The sequence below is a fragment of the Genypterus blacodes genome, unplaced genomic scaffold (genome assembly GCF_046128005.1).
Source record: "Genypterus blacodes isolate CSIRO-AG114 ecotype Tasmania unplaced genomic scaffold, CSIRO-AGI_Gbla_v1 ptg000039l_1, whole genome shotgun sequence".
NCBI classification, from domain to species: Eukaryota; Metazoa; Chordata; class Actinopteri; order Ophidiiformes; family Ophidiidae; genus Genypterus; species Genypterus blacodes.
In genome coordinates, this window is record NW_027466852.1 from 4431361 (window position 1) to 4452347 (window position 20987).

Below are 20987 nucleotides of genomic sequence, written 5' to 3' on the forward strand. Positions count from 1 at the left end.
TTGGAAAGGGGGCGGGACGTGCTGTATGAGTAATGTTTGACATGTTTCTGACTGTGTTAGAGCGCTTACAAGCGTAGAGGTCAGACATCCATCACCACCGCCGCCTGATGCGGAATGGAGCCGTCAACCAGCCATCTGTTGACCGCCTTGTAATCACGACGGAATCTCTAAACGGTGATGCTGTAAAACGCGCGACCGATAACTCCGGTGTCTCCTCAGGGGTGTGTTATTGTCTTTGAGTGTGTGTTGCAAACTGTGACTTGGGCAGGCAGTGTGTGTGTGTGTGTGTGTGTGTGTGTGTGTGTGTGTGTGTGTGTGTGTGTGTGTGTGTGTGTGTGTGTGTATGTGTGTGTGTGAACAAAGAACATAGCTCCGATGCGCTTCAAGCGAGACAATTCCACCTTAAATGCAATCCGCGTCTGTAGCGGAGAACCAGGCGCCATCTTCGGTCTACCTTAAGCGCACAATGTGGCCAACGAACGCGAGCGAACCAACCGGGCTTCCGTCCTCATTCTCCAGCCGGGGATCGCGCTCCGGTTCCCCAGCTTTGACTCAGCGTCACTTGTGAAACAACAGAGGAAAAGACGCACTCGGGCCAAACCCCATCCACCCAAGCAGCCCGGGGAGAAGATGTCCGAGCCCAAGTACCGAGAGTGGATCCTGGAAACAATCGACTCTCTCCGCTCGAGAAAAGCGCGTCCGGATCTCGAGAGGATTTGTCGAATGGTCCGGAGACGACACGGGTCTGACCCGGACCGAACCAGGACAGAACTGGAAAAACTGATCCAAGAGCAGACGGTGCTCAAAGTTAGCTACAAGGGATCCATATCCTACAGGAATGCAGCGAAGGTGCAGCGGAAAAGCAGAAAGAAGAGTGAGTTTACGGCGGCTGGCGGCGGCGGCGGCAGCGGCGGCGGCGGCGGCGCGGAGGCAGCGAGGGAGCGGACCAAACACGACCATCTGAATAACAACGGCGACAGTGCGCACAGCTTCACCGACCAGGAGGAGGGAGAGGTGAACTCCGAGCCCAGCCCAGATCCACACTCTCACACAGCAGCCAGCACCGACAAAGACAAACCTCCTTCCACCCCGAGTAGCGGAAACGAGTGCCTCAGCTGCGGCGCAACAACGGGCTGCGCTGCCGGTAGCCTCTGTAAAGAGGAGAAAGCAAGTGCATCGAGAGACAAGGGATTAGGACAACAGGGAGACACGGGGGATTGTTGCCAGTTGCCCAGTCACCGAATATGCGCACACGACGGCGGGGATGCCGGCGGAGTTGCACCGAGCAAACCCGACGCAGTTCGCGGAGGGAAGGAGCCTGGCGTGTCCGGAGCGGAGACACAGAGCAAAACTTGCCCCGGGAGCGTCGACGCGAACCTCCATCAAAGACAGAAGCAAGCGGTCCAGCTCAAGCCAAAACTTCGAGTCGGAACAGGAAGCAACAAAGCAGCGGGGAACCAAGCCAACTCCGATCTGGGCGACAGATTGGTGGCTTCGGTTCGTAGCCTGTCCGAGAGGAGCCTCCGAGGGGGCTCCGCCACCGCGACCAGAGGCCAGATGAAACCGCTGGGGCTGAAGGAGATCTTGGGCTATTTGAGCAGCCAGGAGAGGCTCTCTGAGGAGAAACTGACCCGTGGCAAAGTCAAGGTGGTCATGGAGAGAGAGGTGGCGAGGGGAAGGCTGCGCAGGACCCGCTGCGGGAACATCACTCTTCCTCTGAGGGGGGTGGCGGTGGAGGAGCCGGCGCCGAAGAATGCGTCCGCTGACAGACTTGCGAAGAGCGCACTGCAGGACGAGCACGCTGTGAAAAAGGTGGGCGATGCTAACTTAATATTTCCAACACGTCCCGGCTGTACCGAGCGCACCGAGCAGCGCCGGCTGGGCGGCTCGCCGGTAAATTAATGATCATATGCTCAAACTGCACCGACGGCACCGGGGCGCGCTCGGCGTCCCCCCACATCACGCATTTCTTTATTGTTAACCTCAGTTTTTCAAAAGCAAAAGTGTCGAGGGACCTTATTTCTCCTCGTTCGGGCTGAATGTTTGTGTAACTAGCAAGCGGATACGAACGCGCCCCAGCTGCTGCGGCTGCTGCGTTCGTCCGTTCGCCATCCGCCTCTGGTGGAGATGCGGACATGCGGACATGCGTGCGCGGGGCTCCGGCTATTCTGCACAAAAGCTGCGGGTGACACGGAGCTCATCGCCCCCCGGAGCGGTGCGCGTCACAGGAGCGTCTCTGCGCGGCGCGGGCACGAGCGGTGTTCTCCTCCTATGTGGCCACATCACAGTTCGGTTCGTTTCCATGTCATTTTGCTCACAGGAACTTTGGCGACGCGAGAACAGACCGCGACATGCGACGGGCCTCGGCGTTAGGCGGTGTCTCTGTAAACTTGAGACGCTGCCGCTCTGCCGCGCTGCCGCTCTCCGCGCAGGCTGGCGGCGGGACTCGGTCGGACTCAGCGTCGTCTCAGCGATTCGCGCTCCTGTAAATCACATTTTGGTGCGTTCGCGGCGCGTTTCTCGGCACGCTCAGACTGTTGGGATACTTTTGCCTTCCTCTCTCCTCTTCCTCCTCCCCGCACCTCTCCTCCCGCTTCGTGCCTCATTGAATCCTTTGTATGGTTTTGACAGCGTACTCCCCCCCCCCCTCCCCTCCTATGGGCGCAGACCCGCGTAGTAGGCGGATATGGTTATTTCTGATACTTGAGCACTTCTTGCCCAGCTTTGAGGCGTGTTTCCCGAACAATGCAGGCGTTTGCGAATGAAAGCTCACTGAAACAATGAGTCAGGCTGGATTAGGAACTTGTCCCATTCCACCTCATTCCGGCGTGTGTTCATGTCTGAGGGAGCGGTGGTGATCAGGGAGTGATCAGGGAGTGATCGGGGGGGATCGGTGACGTTGCGGCGCCTCTTCGATCGCTTCTTTACTGATTTCAGCCTCTACAACTTTCCGCCCTTCTGTACCCAGGAGGATGAGCCAATGGAAACGGCTTGCGAAGAGGAAGAACGGGAAGGGAGTGAGGAAGAGGAGCGCAAAGGAGAGGAGGAGAAGGAGGAGGTGGATCCCCGGAGTTCAGATGAGGAGGGAGGACTATCCCCGGTAGCCATGACAACCGAACCAGGCCTCGTTGAAAAAAGCACCGAAGATGCTGAGATCCAGACAGCATCAAAGCAGGAGATCCCCCATCAGCGACAGCAGCAGCAGCACAGTGGCAAAGGTGTGTGTGTGTGTATGTGTGTTTGTGTGTAGGGGAGACCTTTAAACTCTTAAGGGCACTCCTTAGTGAGCATACCTCCACCAAGCCTGAGCAGTTTTTCCAAATATGTCTACATTTAACAGGTTATTGACACACATACACACTGACAACTTCAAATTCTATTTCTGGTTCCAGAGTGATTGACACAATTGTTTACTGATGTCATAGCGCCACCATCAGTCCGATTGACGGAGCAGCGAGTGCACATGTCCACCACGTTTTGGTTGCAGTAGAGTAGACTAATACTAATGACATACAGCGCCTTAAAGAATGAGCCACGCCCATTCAACTACAGCAGCCTATTATGGCAAAACGGTAAGGAAGGGCAACAAACAAAGATGAAGCTTTTGTCCGGCTTGCTCCAGACATTCGACATGCACAGATGTGTGACAATTGACTCAAAGCTGGAGGAGATACAACAATAAACTGTTTTGGAAATAGTTTTTTTTTTAAATGGTGGATAATGTAGAGAGATGCAAATGTCCTATATGGATGCATGTGGATTAATGTTCTCATTAAGAACTTTAGTTGCCGTTGTTGTTGTTGTTGTTGTTGGTAGAGTGATGGTGACAGCATGAGTAGTAGTAGTATAGTGAGGCCTGTCTAAGCCTGTTGTAGTAGCTGTTGACCTTTTCTCTTGTGTGATTGGCTGGTTTTTTTTTCCCAGGCGAGTGCGGGCTGGAGTCACTCACCATGCTGGCGTGTTCAGCTGCTCAGGTGGCGTCGCAGTGTAACGCCGCGCACACAGAGGTGAGATCTGTCAGCCCTGATCAGCCGCATGTGGACGCACAGGTAAGTGCCCCAGGGTTTGATGTGTTATTGTGATTGTTTGTGTTTTTTTCAACAGGGATTTGATCAATTCAGTGCGGCTTTTAAGTCAAATTTAACTAAAATCTTCACTAAAGATCACTATGCGTCCCTAGGTGTGTTGTTGTTGTTGTTATTTTTAAAACAACTCAGGGGAATGACTTCTTCGTATCAAATATTTCATTGTTTTGCAAGTGTTTCAAGTTCCTTCAATCATTATTTGCTGCTCATTTAACAAGGTCAGCTGTTTTTATTGCTCCTCTCCATCTAAACTTTAAAGCCTCTAACTGATCAATCATCAAATATAAAGGGTTTGTTATTACTGTGTTTCTTTAGGTATGAAGTGAGAGGTCACAATTACTTTTGACACCCCATATTTTCTCATTTATTCTCTCTCATTCGTCATCTGTACTCTTGAAGACTGCTGAGTCAGGGAGTGAAGTATAACTCAAGTGTCTGGTAATGTGCCAGGGGAACAAAGTCACAGTGTAAGAATGAGAGTGTGAGATGTATAAGATGAGATCAATCAACAAACAGCATCGCATCGCATCACTAGATCAACCGTCTGATACTTTTATAGAGATTCACCCATTAGATTGCACACCTTTGCCAAGGCCGAACAAGCCTCGGCAAAATTAGACATTGTTTGGATGATCTGGTGCAGATCCAGATCCTTATACTGAGCTGTACCAATTTATTGGTTTCTGAAGAAATGACCCACATGTCAAGCAACAGCAAAAGCGCCTTTTCTCACAATGTTGAGAAAACATCAAAAAGAAAGGATCCGGATCCGGATCACCTCACAAAGTTAATGGGTTCTCCCGACCATGATCAAACTGCCAAACAAGTTTCATAACTTTTGGAGTAATCCCGCAAACAAGCACAACACGGACGGAAACACAGCGCCGGTTATAAACTGCACTTTAACAATCAGCACTTCAGATCAAAAGTCCATTCTACTGACTGAGCTGAGCCTGACAGAAAACCTGAGGCTGATTCACCTTTAGCCAGTTAAAATACTGACAAAGAGGGACATGGCCACGTCTCATAATGGTGAAGAATCCTTTGAAATGATGCTGAAATCCTGATGCAGATCCAGATATTAGGATAAAAATCCTCCACAATAATATGAATTCATTGCTTTGACATTTATTCAGATGGCACTTTAATCTATGGATAGTCTTGTGAATGATTGATTTGTTTACTTTAGAATAATGAAAGGCACAATAATGTAATGGCTTCACCCAACAACCAACAATCAACCACGGGGAGATGAAAGTGACACACTCACATGGGGAATAAGAGTGTAAAACCCATTGGATCCGAATCACAACATTGCATCATACTACTTCATTAGCGAAAATTGCAAAGCTGTGAAGTAACTGAATACATGGAGTGCTGCACCGAAATGTGTTGGGTTGTTTAACATTCATCTGACAGCTTTGGGATGAGACTTTACCTCAGTGTTTAAGATGTGAAGCTTTGCTGCAGTTTATATGCAGCATATCCTTTCATTGGACTGGTAGCTTGCAGTTGCATTAGCATTGCTTACATCTTAATTCACTAATAATTAACACACTAAAGGGGCTCATTATTCAAAACATTTGAATACTTAAGTACACTTTGCTTGCAGTGGTGTTGTGCTTACGCTGTATTCTCATTCTGACAGCAGGGCTTTTACGTGTGCTTTCATCTGTCAGGGTTTCATTTGTTGGCCAGTTGTTGCAACACGGCACTGTCAGAGCTATTTCATGAACGCACAATTCATGACAAGCTTACACCTCGTCCAAAGTAAGAACAAAGAAAGGGCTAAAGGTGAATTTGTTATGACCTGATAACAAATTACACAGATTTTGACCTCATTTGTTCAACATATGCTGCATTAGATGTATTCTGCATTTGTGGTCTGACGTTAATGTTCCGTGTCAGCACAAAAATCAGTGTGACGTTCATGTAGCTCAGGTCAGGGAGGAGGAAGGTGCCTGTGTTTTAACCAAATACTTGTCATTTTCCAAAGAGTGAGTATCTCTGAGACCGATACAATCAGTATCTTAGTGTTGCTGTTTATAGTTGTAATAGTTATAGTCCTGGGGAACAGGATCCTTTTTTGTTGTCATGTTGGTTGCGTCATTATTTGATGTCCTCACCTCCTTAGGTCCAGATGCAGCATGTTGCAATCAGCCACAACACCTCAGGCTTTAACAGTGAGTCCTGCTTTACACACCACCTCTACATGCATTTATTTATGTGTGTTTGGCGACACGGACGCTGCTGGTGGAGTGTTATTATTGAAGCCGTTCCTCACCTCCCCTCCTCTAGGCTCGGAGTGTAAGACGGAGGTAGGCATGTCTTCCTGTCTGCTCACACCCACCGCCTCCCCGAGAGACTCCGGCCCGCCTGAGGAGCGAGGGATGAACGGGGGAGTCAGCAGAGACGGAGTGTGAGTAGAGCAAAGACACGCAGAAGCTTTTCCTGTGTGCTTCTCTTGTTGTCAACACACAGGATGATGCCATACTATGCCACACATCTGAGTGCCACAATCACTCCAATTGGGGATTTGCAGTGATTTCCTGTATCTTTAATGAGAGGCAGCGTCAGTCTGAGCTATGATGAGTTGTGTTCTATATCATAGTCTTGCAGCTTCATCGCCCAGTTTCAGTTCTTCAGTGCTTCGCTCTGATGAAGCTTCTCAAGTCAGATATACAATAGAAGTCGTCTTTTGTCTTTGCTTCTGATTTTCAAACTGCGTGCTTATATCCTACTAAGACTACTTCCTACAAATTTACATAGTAGAATACAACAATAGACAGTTGTGGTGATCGGTTGATGGGAACTAAGTAAGAGGGCGGCTAATTACAGGGAAACAGAAATGATATGTACCATTCGTTCTGTGGTTTTCTGTGTAGTGTAGGCAGGACTTAGACTGATTCAAATATATTAAGGAGTAGTGAAGTATAATGAAAAGGTACTTTACAAATACTTTCCCTCAAAGTTCATTCAAGTTCAACGAGGCAGACTGAAACCAGTATCTCCTTGGTGGAGGTAATAAAATGATAAGACACACACAGAGAGAGAGTTGTGTTTAGGGTGAGACTCGTGAATGATGACAAACAGGCCAATAATGTCGCAGTCATGCTTGGTTTAAATCAATATCGATCAATCAACAATCAATAATGTTTTATAGTAAACAGAGTTTTAAATCCAAACATGAGTGAGCTGTGTCCGTTCAAGTTCAGCTGCTGGATCTTTGAAAGTCATCATCCTAGAATGAACTGAATTATTTACCTTTCAACTCCACAAGGATGGATGTATTCTTCTCATGTAAAGCACATGATCTGTGTTTCTCATTGTTTAAGGACGATGAAGTGTGAGGGCATCAGTGGGAGCACAGTGGACTGGACAGTGTCTGATGTGGTCACTTACTTCACAGAAGCAGGTTTCCCTGAGCAGGCTCTTGCTTTCAAAACCCAGGTAAGCCTGCGTCGCCTTTGGCAAAACACAAGGGGGCGCCATAATCAAGAATACTAGCCACGACTTGAAGCGTCTCCATTGTTACCTACACACACTGCTGTGCTCTCTTCATCAGGAAATCGATGGGAAGTCTCTGCTCCTGATGCAGCGTAGTGATGTTTTGACCGGCTTATCAATCAGGCTCGGCCCTGCGCTCAAGATCTACGAGCGTCACATCAAGGTTCTACAGAAAACACACTTTGAGGATGATGAGTGCTAATCACAAAGCTGCACCAAACACACATGCACACTCTGCCTATAGCTACATATAACTTAAGCAATGGTATTAAAAATGCATGTACTTCACTTTTCATCTTGTGTCATACACACGCACACACACGTACCTGTTCCGCTACAACTGCTTGCGGACAGACAAAAGAAAACAAGACTGTTTCTTCACTGTTTCTACTGTTCAACATCATGGATTTTCTACCAAACAAAGCACAGATGTTGGACAGTCACACACACCTTTGAGCATGCAGAGGTACAAAACGGTCACACTGTTTCCCTGACGATTGTGATCGAGCACTTTGTTTCTTCAGCTTTTTCATTAAACTGTTACAAGATGTTCTCTCTCGCTCTCGCTCTCTCTCTCTCTCTCTCTCTCTATCCCTCCTTTCTTAGACTGGTACTGTAACTCTGTGCTGATCTTTATGCACATTTTGAACGAGGCTGTGGACATTGTGTGTGGTTGTTTTTTGAGGCTGAAATGTTGCAATCTTCCATGTGAGTAAGCTCGACACACGAGGACAGAATGGACGGCAAGACATTTGGAGCCGACTCTGTTCAACTAGTTTTCCCAGAAACCTGAATGGCTCATTATGGAATTCTCCTTAATGGATTATAACCTATAATAGTCTCAGCTGCAGCTCAAGGTGTCACAGGAGAACATCTGTCGACCAAAGCAATAAGGTGATAATTACCAAAAGGTTATTGGATTTGAATCAGCAGATGGTTTAGTGACATGCAACAAATGACACTGTTTGGCAGCAGGGGGCGCTGCTGATCAAATTTAAGACAACTGCAGTGACTGAACAGAACAATCAAGTGACGAGTGTGTGAGTGTAGATGTTAATATATTTAAATAAAATACGTTCATTGAATGCATTATGCTTCATTTGTAATAAAAGATAATGTGGAACAACAGTTATATAAAGGATCAATGTTATTGCAGGGTACACTGAGTCAATCAATCAATCAATCAATCAATGTCATACCACCAGCATTTTATAACTGTCTACTGTCAAACGTTACAAGCCAACAGTGAACATTCCAGGCTCAGCATCTCCTCAACTATGTCACTTTGTTTCCTTACTCTGTCCGTTTTTGTTTCTGCATATGGTTCAATCCTGACTTTGTGTTTTTGTGCACGTTCAGACCTCCTCTACCTCTTTTGCCCTCATTGTCTTTGCCTCGTTTCATTCTTTTGCGATGTCTCCTGTGGACATATTTTCAGGGTTATAAGTGTTAAAATGAAGAAGTTTAAGTTTTTGCATTTGTCTCATTTCATTCTTGTTCGTCAGCTCTAAAGGACAAGACAGTTGTGTTAGGGGTCCAGATCCTCGTTGGGGGGGAGGGGGGGTGGGTGGGGTGTACAGAACACCTTGTTGCTTGTCTCCTGTTACTTGTTAAAGATTAACTTTGATAATAAAAAACAAAATACAAAACCATGTTGTGTACTGTTTGTGTTCAGATGTTTGTTGGGGCTTATGTGTCTTTGGCACATGCTTACCAGGCACAAATGTGCATATTCTGTGGTGTGTGTATGTGCGTGTGTGTGTATGTGGGGACTCTGCCAAGGGTTAAGGACAGCTGGTCAGAGAACAGAAAGACAAAAAAACATTCACCAAGCCAGCAACCACAACAAGGAAGAGTTGCTGTATGAGAGGTAACGCCAGTGATCTCAGCAGATCTCCGTGTTCTTTTAGGAGGCAGAATGTGTTTTGACCTATAAATATTTGACAGCGTCTAAGTTGGGAAGTGCTCTCTGCGACGTGAGCTTGCTTTCACTGGTTAGCAGAAGGGGGAAGGGGACATATCAAGCTATATCTGTACTGGGATGCTGTCCAAGGAGAGTAACTTACACTGATCGGCATCTGTGTGTGTGTGTATGTGTGTGTGTGTGTCCTATGATGATGTAAATATGATAGGGATGCTAATGGTTGTATTTCTACCTCCAGTGACACAGACAAGACCTACAAACATGGTGGCTCAAAGCGACGGGGTGCTGCTGCTGAGCTCCTGAGCACCAGAAAGACTGAATTCTGCACCAGATTAGCTGAGATCGAACAGAACTTGAAACCTTTGGCACAGATCAGGGAGAATCATTCAGTGCACGAGCGGCTCCACAGCAAAGCACTGCAGGCGGCACCCAGCAGAGCAGAAACAGAGGAGTTGAACTCGCGGCGCGACTAGACGGATAAGAGCAGTCATGCCTGGCTCAGGAGGAGCAGAGTGAGTAAAACAGACCTGTACATGGTTGTGTGTGTGCGTGTCTTACCACTGCATGTTGTCATATTTGATTCATCACATCCAAATTGCATGTGAAAGTGATAATTATGTTCTGAAACATGAAAACTATATAAAATATTGGAACAGTTTGAGCTACTTCCCCATGTTTACACACTGTGATTGCGTGGCTACGTGCAGAGCGACAGCAGGTCTAAATCCAGCCCAGTGTCACATGAAGAAATCAGAGCTTGGAGTGGGGAGCCTGCATGCATGTGTGTGTGTGTCACACTCTGTGTCTCTTGTTTGAAAGTCCAAAGGGGGAAGATTTCTCCACTGCCATTCTGAAGCAGAAACACAGACCCAACAGGCTCGTGGTGGACGAAGCCCTAAATGAAGACAGCAGCATTGTCAGCCTATCCAAGGTGTGTGTGTGTGAGTGAGGTCCCAGTACTCCGAGTTCCCAGTTTATTGGACGCACCTCTGTGCTTTTAGGCCCTCAGAGCAGCATTAATGATTGTAGACAAAAGCACATGTCCACGTGATTGCAGCGTGCAGTTGTGGCAAACGTGCTTGATGGGGTTGAGCATATTGAACTGTGCAGGCCCCTGAAGCAATGGACACGCCTAGTCACATTATGGACAATATGATTGACAGCAGAACCACACATAAACCAAGACATTGATCACATATTAAATATGCGTGTGAAATTTTCTGAATGTGTGTGTGTGTGTGTGTGTGTGTGTTCCCACCAGAATAAGACAGATGAGCTGCAGCTCTTCCGGGGGGACACGGTGGTGTTGCGGGGACGGAAGCGGCGTGAAACGGTGTGTATCGTCCTAACCGAGGACAGCTGCGGAGAGGAGCGCATCCGTGTGCATCGCGTGACACGGAACAACTTACGCGCCCGGCTCGGTGATGTCATCAGGTAGACCTCAAATGTGTGTATTTACATGTCTGTTTCAATTTATAATTTGACCAAATTATCCATCGGAGGGCTGCTGCTGTGTGTGTGTGTGTGTGTGTGTGTGTGTGTGTGTGTGTGTGTGTGTTCCCAGTATCCATGCCTGCCCTGATATCAAGTATGGGAAACGGATCCATGTCCTCCCTATAGATGACACCATTCAAGGTCTGACAGGGAACCTCTTTGATGTTTTCCTCAAGCCATACTTCCAAGAGGCGTATCGGCCAGTACACACAGGTACTTAAACAACTCGGCCTATGAATGCACAATTAATGATACTAAAATAACCCCCCCCCCTCTCTCTCTCTCTCTGTGACTGTGCTCTTATCTGTGTTGCCAGGTGACATCTTCCAAGTGAGGGGGAGCATGCGAGCAGTAGAGTTCAAGGTGGTGGAGACTGATCCCAGCCCTCACTGCATTGTTGCACCAGACACTGTCATCTACTGTGAGGGAGAGCCAATCAAAAGAGAGGTGTGTGAGAGACACACACACATCAGACGCTATGACTGAACGCACCCACACTTCATGCTTTTCCCAGAGGAGGGGGTGGTGGGAGTTGCAAGTCCCATTTCAGCTGAGTCGTCCCTTTGGGGTGATGTTGCTGATATTCTGCCCTGTGACAGGATGAGGAGGAGAGCCTGAATGATGTCGGCTATGATGACATCGGAGGCTGTCGGAAGCAGCTGGCTCAGATCAAAGAGATGGTGGAGCTTCCTCTCAGACACCCTGGGCTGTTCAAGGCTATAGGAGTCAAGGTCTCTGTCACACACACACACACACGCACACACACACAAATACAAACACACATGAACAGTGAAAGGGTTTTAATCCAGCTTGATACAGTCTACATGTGTGAGGCTTGACCCAAAATTTTAGGATTTAAAGGGGATTAAAAAATCAGTTTTGCAAAAAATCTCCTATTCTAGTGACGGATTATGGAGATAAATGAGACAAATTTAGATTCTATGACTTATGGTTAAAAGATTGTGGGCGAAAAAGCAAAAAGGTGGCAATTAGAGCACCACCATCAGGCCAGAATGTCATTGGTTTTTCACATCCAACCGGCCCACCAAGGTTCATACAAACAGGTTCTTAACTTTTCCAGTCATCCTGCTGATAAACATACAGAGAGACAAACCAAACTGGGTCAAACTCTCTCCTTGGCAGAGGTAATGAGAGCAAACTTATCATTCAATCTCGTTATGTTATCAGACGTCTTTGCATCATAGCGTGTCCTTTCCACTTTGCTTCCTGTCCCTCTTCCTCAGCCCCCCAGAGGTATCCTGCTGTATGGTCCCGCAGGCACAGGGAAGACCCTGGTAGCCCGGGCTGTAGCCAATGAAACTGGTGCCTTCTTCTTCCTTATTAACGGTGAGGCTCTTTTTTATTCAGTCGGTCTCAAAATAGGTTGCACGTGAAAATATCCAGCGCGCAATCAAAGTGAACAAATGCAACCTTTCGCTGTCAGATCCTGATCCAGCACGATAAACCTAATTTCACAGTTCTATTTAAAGATGTGCGAAGGAGAGAATGTTTTTCAAATCCTGTGCTTTGCTCTCTGCAAAGGTCCTGAGATCATGAGTAAACTGGCAGGAGAATCAGAGAGCAACCTAAGGAAGGCCTTCGAAGAGGCTGAGAACAATGCTCCTGCCATCATCTTCATCGATGAGCTGGACGCCATCGCTCCCAAGAGAGAAAAGGTAAATTACTGGTTACTACTGCTTGTTATTGTTACTGTTCCTTTGTTTCGCCATGAAAATAGGGCAGAAATTAAAATCTGTGCGTGTGTGTGTGTGTGTGTGTGTGTGTTTGTGTGTGTGTGTGTGTGTGTGTGTGCCATAGACCCATGGTGAAGTGGAGAGACGTATAGTTTCGCAGCTTCTGACCCTTATGGACGGCCTGAAGCAAAGAGCTCATGTTGTTGTCATGGCAGCCACAAACCGACCTAACAGTGTGGACGCAGCTCTAAGACGCTTTGGTTAGGATCAACCACACACACACACACACACACACACACACATACACATACACACACACACACACACACACACACACACACACACACACACACACACACACACAAACGTGGCAATTGCATCATGTGTAGTGTCTCTATCCAGGCAGGTTTGACCGTGAGATAGACATTGGAATCCCAGATACCACCGGCAGACTGGAGATCATACAGATCCACACCAAAAATATGAAACTGGCTGACGATGTGGATCTGGAGAGCGTAAGAAAAGACTTCTCAACTTTTAATCTATGGAAATTATTCAATCGAGAATTGTCAAAAAAAAAAGTTTAAAGCCATTAAAGTGACATTAAAAGAAGAAAACAAACACAAATGCAAACCATGTATGAATACATTTGTTTGAACATCCGTGTGCCTCTGAACGTGTCAGATCGCCAAAGATACTCACGGCCACGTAGGAGCCGACATGGCTGCTCTGTGCTCCGAAGCTGCTCTGCAAGCCATCCGCAAGAAGATGATCCTCATAGACCTGGAGGATGAGACCATCGATGCTGACCTGCTCAACTCACTGGCTGTCACCATGGACGACTTCAAAGTACACTCACACACAGTCTCACACACTCAGTAGACCAGATTAGTCTAATTGACTTTTGTTACTGTGCTTTCACATAGCAATACAAATCCACCTTTAACTTTAGGAAACTATTTAGAAATTTCACAGTCCACAGACCATACTGTATATGAGACCTTATGTATCTGTGAAGAATGGACTTGAGTATGTAGGAACAGAATTCTATAATTCCCCTTTAGCCTGTTACGTATTGTTACTATTGCACAATACGTAGTTGTATAACATATATACCCTACGTGTCCATTGTATAAATTGTGTATATTCACATTATATGACCATACCCAGTTTGCACATTCTATACTTTGTACCCCTTTTTGTATTTTGCTCTTATGAATCTCTCAATCTCCTCCTTGTACTGCAACTGTTGCACAACAATTTGCCTCAGGATAAATAAAGTTCTATCATATCCTATCATATCTTAAAAGGACAGCTATAACATAACCCTGGGATTAAAGCAGCAGTAAACACATGAAGAGACATATTTCCCATTACGTCCATAAACACCTCTGTGTCCCTCTGCAGTGGGCGCTGAGTCAAAGCAACCCATCAGCACTGAGGGAGACTGTGGCAGAGGTGCCACAGGTCAGTTGGGAGGACATCGGAGGACTGGGGGAGGTCAAGAGAGAACTGCAAGAGCTTGTTCAGGTGGGATATAACAACTGACACACTATGTTGTCACACACACCAATACAAAATTCTACCAACCACCCATCCGTCTTCACCTTCCTCCTCAGTATCCTGTTGAGTATCCGGACAAGTTCCTGAAATTTGGAATGACCCCATCGCGGGGAGTGTTGTTCTACGGTCCCCCAGGCTGTGGGAAAACCCTGCTGGCTAAAGCCATCGCCTGTGAGTGTCAGGCCAACTTTGTCTCCATTAAAGGACCTGAGATGCTCACCATGTGGTTTGGAGAGTCAGAGGCCAACGTGAGAGACGTGTTCGATAAGGTGAGAGCACAACCATGCCGAGTCTCTGTCGGTGTCTGGGAGGTTTGTATCAAATATAGGCACCACTCTTAATTTGAGCCTTGTTGACCTCTTGACCTTTTTCCTCAGGCCCGGCAGGCAGCACCCTGCATATTGTTCTTCGACGAGTTAGATTCCATCGCCAAATCCAGGGGAGGCGGGGCTGGAGACGCAGGAGGAGCAGCCGACAGAGTCATTAACCAGATCCTTACAGAGATGGACGGCATGTCCGACAAGAAAAATGTTTTCATCATAGGCGCCACAAACAGGTGATCTGCATGTGATTACTGTGTCACAGCGCCTGAAGCAAACCTGGCGGCTTCCACTGATTTCCTTTGCTCTTCATGTGGCTTTCTCCCATCAGACCGGACATCATAGACGCAGCCATCCTGCGGCCAGGACGCTTGGACCAGCTCATCTACATCCCCCTGCCGGACAAACTGTCACGCACCGCTATCCTAAACGCCAACCTACGCAAGTCCCCTGTCGCACAAGTCAGTGACACACACACTACACACACACACATACACTTACAAACAGAAACAGAAAAGACTACTCTGTGATGGCGACGGCTTGGGTTCAATCATCTCTCTCATGCTCCTGCTGTCCCCCACTGTAGGATGTGGACCTTGAGTACCTGTCCGGTATCACAGATGGTTTCTCCGGAGCCGACCTGACAGAAATCTGCCAACGAGCTTGTAAACTGGCAATCCGCGAAGCCATCGAGGCTGAAATCAAAGCTGAGCGACAGAGGCAGAACAGAGACGGCATACCCATGGTTAGATTGCCAGAGCTCCACCTGCTGCCACTAAGAATGCATTGCATCCTGTACCATACTACTGTACACCACCAGAATCACCAGTTCAATTCACACAACACCTGTACTACTTATTGCAGCGGTTCCCTTGCTTGGTGCCAAGAACATAACATTTGAAGGGCTACAAAATGTTCAAATGCAATCTGAGAGAGGACAAAGTAATTAGCAAATGGTTTAATGCTTCAGTTGAAATGATAACATATTGAAACGTATGCAACCTATGAAGTGGGGTCATAAGGGGTCACAAGCCTTTGCATTCCAGTACATTAACCCTGCGGTTAGACCTGATGAAGCTCACATCCAGGTTTCGCTGAGTCAGTGTCAGACAGGTCTTGATGGTAATAGATGCTGTAGTTAGGGATGTTGTATTGGTCAAATGGTGTGGGTTCCATTCTGCTTAGTAGGCATACACACACACCTACACACACAAACATACTGTATATACCACTCCTCAAAGCAATACCAGGCTGGGTGTGCTTGGTGCAGAGGGAGACTGTGGGAGATGAAAAGTTCCCATAAAAAAAATGATTAGCCTCTGGACTGGGAACACACACACACACACACACACACACACACACACACACACACACAAACATACGAAGAGACCATTGTTTCTATATAAATGTGCGTCATTTCTGTCTGCAGGATGAGGACTACGATCCCGTTCCAGAAATCAGGAAGGACCACTTTGAAGAAGCAATGCGTTTTGCTCGCCGCTCCGTTAGTGATAACGACATCCGCAAATATGAGATTTTTTCTCAAACGTTGCAACAGAGCCGAGGTTTCGGAAACTTCAGGTACACATTTTTATACGTTGAATTGTCCAGTTCATCTATGAACTAAATGAACTAAAAAGGTGAAAGCTGTTTTTGTTGCACTCCCAGATGTCCCTCTTTGTCTCCACCTAGGTTCCCTTCTGGTTCACAGTTAGGAGGACAAGAGTCAGGCTCTGAGCCAGGGAGGTCAAACCTGTACAGACACGAAGGCGAGGACGATCTGTACCAGTGACAAAAACTCATCATGTAATTGAACAGCTGTGCAACATTTTCATCAAATAGAAATTGTGCTGGAGAAAACCTTGCAAATGTAAAAACACGTTGACTGTGATTAGGCACCAATCTTTACAAAGTAAAGCAGCTAATATGGATTTTTATGACTACAAAAGCTGATGTAAAATATGTAGCACTGAATTTTATGTTAGCTCAAATATGATGAGAAATTGATGTGTCTTTGTGCTGTAATGATACATTTATTGAGGTTTGTCTCTAGGAATAGTGAATGTGGAGTTTTTGTAAGAGTAAAGAGCCCGTGTGGTTTAGAGCTCATTTTCATAAAATGAAAAGGAAAAACAAGTATTGCATGTCAAGGTATCAAAGAATGTTGGAACGATCAAGCTTTGAAATGACATAGATGGCCAGTCCAGTGGAGGAAAGAGTATGCAGAAGGTGCAAATATATACAAGTAAAGATTCTGCAGTAAAAAGTTTGACTTAGCCTCAAAGTATATAAAAATGTACTCAAATTAAAGAATGCTCCCTTTCAGAGTGCAAATCATTCATTACAGTTTTACCATCTTGTGGCAAATGTTGAATACTGTTGAGTAGTTCAATCCACTGCAATACATTATATTTTCCGAGTTTTTTATTGGTTTGTGTGTGAGCATTAATTAATGCAAATAAGGACAGCAATTGATATAAAATGCAATAAAGTCATATTATAAAAAAATACAATTATAATTCCATCTCAGTGATGTAATGTGGTAAACTAGACCATAATCCTCTCCCTCTGCCCCACTGACAAACCAACAAACTGCTCATTCTACCATGTCTGCTTCCTAAGTTATCGTCATTGCAGCGCCGTCATCAGGTCAATTGAGGCATCGGTCTTTGCATACATAGTTAGTGTAGTAGTTTGTAGACTCATTCAAGAACGAGCCACGCCCTCTGAACAGCCAATTACAGTAAAACATTACAAATAAGATAGGAAGATAAGATAGTAATTTATCCCGAGGGATATTGTAGAATATCAAAAACAACCTTTGTTACATGTGACATTTTGTGACAACTGAACCATAAGTTGTAGGGAAGAGATACAAAAAGTGTTTCGATTCTGTCAAAATTGTACCTGTTTCATATTTGAGTAAATGTACTCTGAACCTTATCTCTGTTGTCAAAGCCTCTTATTAAACTATAACACGCGATGCTCGCTATAATTTTCTCCAGTCTGTTAATTATTAATAATAATAATAATAAAAGTTTATAGCGGAACTGAACTTCCCTGGTGTGAGGGGAAGACTTACCCTCGCGCACCAGCGCTCTGCTGTTTATTTCCTGTAAGTACCGGAAGTGGCTGAAGGGGGCCTGTGGAGGTGACCGAATGGTGAAGAGCAGGACTGTCTAGGAAATATTACACTTGGACGAAATTTATGCAAACATAAGATTCTAGTTTTCAGCGTGTAACTGCGTGTAAACATCGCCGTTTGCCATGGGCGCTCACCTTGTCAGACGGTATGTGACCGAGACGGACACCGAACCCGACCCGGCGAGGAAGTTTGAGTTCGACTCGGAATTCGGCTTCCCGGAGCGGAAGGAGAGAGGTTCGTACCTGCAGCCACGAACCGCAGGCGGCGTTTTGTCTTCCAGTGAAGTCGTTGCCCTGTCTAACGTAACGCTGCTGTCTAAACGTGTGTGTTGGTGGCGTTGATAGCTTACTAGCTAGTCGTAGCCGCTGTGTTTACTGTCGTTTATTTTATTATCAAAATTCACAAGTGCCTAAGCGGTCAAACCAGGCGTGAACAACGTTTTTACTTAACTTGAGTAGTCGAATAATTTAAGGCCTTAATGGTTTCCCCCCTAATAATCTTAACCGATTTTTGGATCACTACATGGTGATCGGTGTGTCTGTAACGCCTCACTGGATCGTAATCAGACAGAGAGACGACTACACACTCCCAACTCATCCCCAGCTTTGCCCAAATAGATGACACTTACTTATACACTACAAACACACAATGAAACGTCAAACTGCTAACCGAATTGAGTCCTTGTTCACTCCATGGTCCGTTTTCTGGAAACTCACAAGGTCCAGGTCTTGTCTGAACCATAATAGTGTTTCAAAAATGTCTACCATTTGTCATCTAACCCTGTAAACCTCTGTATCTCTTCTTTAGTCATGCTAGCGAGCCAGGAGCAGATGAAACTGGCCCAGCTGCCTCTGGAGCAGAGAGACTACTGCGCCCACTACCTCATGAAATTCATGAAGTGTAAGAGGGACACCTGGCCCAACTTCATGGCCTGCAAGCACGAGAGGCACGACTGGGACTACTGCGAGCACCAGGAGTAAGTAGGGCTTTGGTTGGGTTTGGTTTGGTGTGATCAGCTTGTGAGATGATTGGGACTCCTCCACAATTATGTTTTAGTCAATTATGCTTTTCGACACGGTCCCCAGCCACAGCTAATTTAGCTGAAGCATATAGAGGTCTGTCTGTAACTCTTGTTTTGGCTCACCACCTTGCTACTTCTCGTCTCCAAAATGTCCGTACATGTGGTTGATGAACCAGTGCTTCTCAAGAGTCTGGTTTCTGAGGGAAGTGATATTAACATATCTAGCCCCTCCAATGTTGTTTTTGTGGAAGAGTCGTCTGAAATCACATCGTCAAAGGAGAATAACATTCTTCATATAATGCAACATACAATTATTTTCCATGTCAAACAAATCACATCAAGAACTGAGGAACTGGACCTGGGTCTCTGCTTATCTTTTTCTGACTTTGAAGGTGAAAAGAGCCACTGTAACGATTACCCAGTGGCGAAGACAACAATGAAAGTGTTCTCCAAGTGCTGGACAAAAACAGTTAGTTGCCAACAGTCTCCAAAGGCTTATGCACTCTGCAAATAGTATGTAGTGCAGTACTTTTTGTGGTCACTTGTCACTGTAAGGTCCACGTCCGTGTGATTTCTGATGATCAAATGACCAGATTCAGCCTTTGTGCTCAGTTGAATAAAAACCCAGATCATTTGAAATGAAGAGGAACCGGTCACCTCAAACACTCCCTTAAAAAAGCTCCGGAGCAATACAGTAGACTCCATTGATTAGAGGCTCACAGCAGACACAGGATACCTAACACCAAAGTAGACCTCGGTATGACAAAGTGCCCCAAGTGAAGAACTATGCCATCAGAAAGGACCATATTAGCTGTGTTTGATGAAAATGGGTTGATTGATTCGAAAACTAAAAAACTCCTGCTGCCCGTGATTTTCACCCGCAAGTGTGAAAATTCACAGGGGGATCCGGCGCGCAAAACCGGGAACCGGGAACGTCCGTTGCCAGCACACTTGCCAACACGGGTTACCAGGAGGGGTTACAGGGGGCTGCTGAAACACTGGTGGTTTCCCGCTGTGGGGCGATATTAAACCCGGCACCGGTTTTGCGCGCACGGGCGCCGGGAACGTCGATTGCCGGCACACTTGCCGGTGAAAATCACGGACAACACGTTTTTGCTTTTAGATTATTTCCGGCCACCGGGACCACCATCCGTAATCACCAGTGTGTCTGGCGCCCCCTGTAACCTTGGGGGTAAGGGGGTAAGATATTAAACCCGGCACGCGGGCGCCGGGGGGGGGGGGGGGGGGGCAAAAACTTATGATCTAAAAAAGGGGGGCGCGAAAGAAAAAGTTTGAGAACCACTGGACTAGACAGTTAAATGTATACTACAATCTCATATTAATGCAAGGTGTTAATGCTCACAGAATGCATCATGCTTGCAATGATATCCTACCTGCCAGACCTCTTAAGTAAGCGACGTGATGGTGTTATAAATATTTCAATATTCTGAAATTTGTATCAAGTTTAGATGCTATACTCTTAGCTTGCTTATAACCATGTGTCCCGCGTGTTTGTGTCTCCAGCTATGTGATGCGTATGAAGGAGTATGAGAGAGAGAGGAGGCTCCAACTGAGGAAGAAGAGAATCGAGGCCCAGGCTGAGACTGCGTGATCACGACATCCTCTGGTTCTTCTTGTCTGTACATAACCCCTGCTCGTCACAATAAACAGTCTTGTTTAATCTCTTCAACTCCAGAGTTTCTCTTTGTATTCAAATACTCATTGTAGATCAGATCAGCTTTTAGCAGACCCAAATATGGATGTAACCACTGACCTTAAGAGGCGCAGGTGCTTCAGTGCTATTACATGCAAGGAATGCTTCAATTCAATTTAGTCATCAAAAACTCCAGCGTGCAGAAGTTGGATGTTCCTGCATGTAAACCTTGCTGGACTGTTTCCCTCAGCCATCAATCCTGAGGTGACCACTCGCAGTGATAAGAACTGCTGACTTTGTTTTAAACATGTTCAAGGCATTGTGTTGTTGGTTATTATTGTTTGTCAATAATAACCGGAGGGTTGCCGGTTCGAGCCCCTGCCGAGGTGCCCCTGAGCAAGGCACCGAAACCTTAATTGCTCCCCCCTCTGCGAAGGGTGGTAATGAAATGTAATGTAAGTCGCTTTGGATAAAAGCGTCTGCCAAATGATCGTAATGTAATGTAATGTAATGTAATGTCACCTAGGAGTGAAATTTAAGAAGCTTAGGCCTCTGCAAATATGGAATATGTTTGAACAGA

The 20987-nt window shown here is 46.2% G+C and overlaps 3 protein-coding genes across 3 annotated transcripts; all 3 read left to right on the forward strand.

Moving 5' to 3' along the window:
• The first annotated feature begins 148 nt into the window (after window positions 1–148).
• Window positions 149–9137, forward strand: samd1b (sterile alpha motif domain containing 1b). The gene is made up of 8 exons (XM_076148157.1): window positions 149–313; window positions 364–1812; window positions 2969–3218; window positions 3925–4049; window positions 6220–6268; window positions 6384–6504; window positions 7421–7535; window positions 7651–9137. Exons 2-8 carry the CDS (start codon window positions 631–633, stop codon window positions 7792–7794), a joined length of 1986 nt encoding a protein of 661 aa, XP_076004272.1. The 5' UTR covers window positions 149–313; window positions 364–630; the 3' UTR covers window positions 7795–9137.
• Window positions 9138–9384: 247 nt separating this feature from the next.
• LOC142997000 (transitional endoplasmic reticulum ATPase-like) lies at window positions 9385–17022 on the forward strand. The gene is made up of 19 exons (XM_076148156.1): window positions 9385–9462; window positions 9763–10028; window positions 10336–10447; window positions 10778–10950; window positions 11081–11223; window positions 11327–11457; window positions 11610–11741; window positions 12255–12357; window positions 12553–12686; window positions 12829–12964; window positions 13107–13219; window positions 13389–13553; window positions 14112–14234; window positions 14324–14536; window positions 14645–14823; window positions 14919–15048; window positions 15174–15332; window positions 16017–16168; window positions 16280–17022. The coding sequence occupies exons 2-19, from the start codon at window positions 10006–10008 to the stop codon at window positions 16377–16379; spliced, it is 2421 nt and encodes an 806-aa protein (XP_076004271.1). The 5' UTR covers window positions 9385–9462; window positions 9763–10005; the 3' UTR covers window positions 16380–17022.
• A 679-nt stretch (window positions 17023–17701) lies between these two features.
• On the forward strand, window positions 17702–20443 carry ndufb7 (NADH:ubiquinone oxidoreductase subunit B7). The gene is made up of 3 exons (XM_076147637.1): window positions 17702–17966; window positions 18540–18708; window positions 20278–20443. Exons 1-3 carry the CDS (start codon window positions 17855–17857, stop codon window positions 20363–20365), a joined length of 369 nt encoding a protein of 122 aa, XP_076003752.1. The 5' UTR covers window positions 17702–17854; the 3' UTR covers window positions 20366–20443.
• Window positions 20444–20987: the final 544 nt, after the last annotated feature.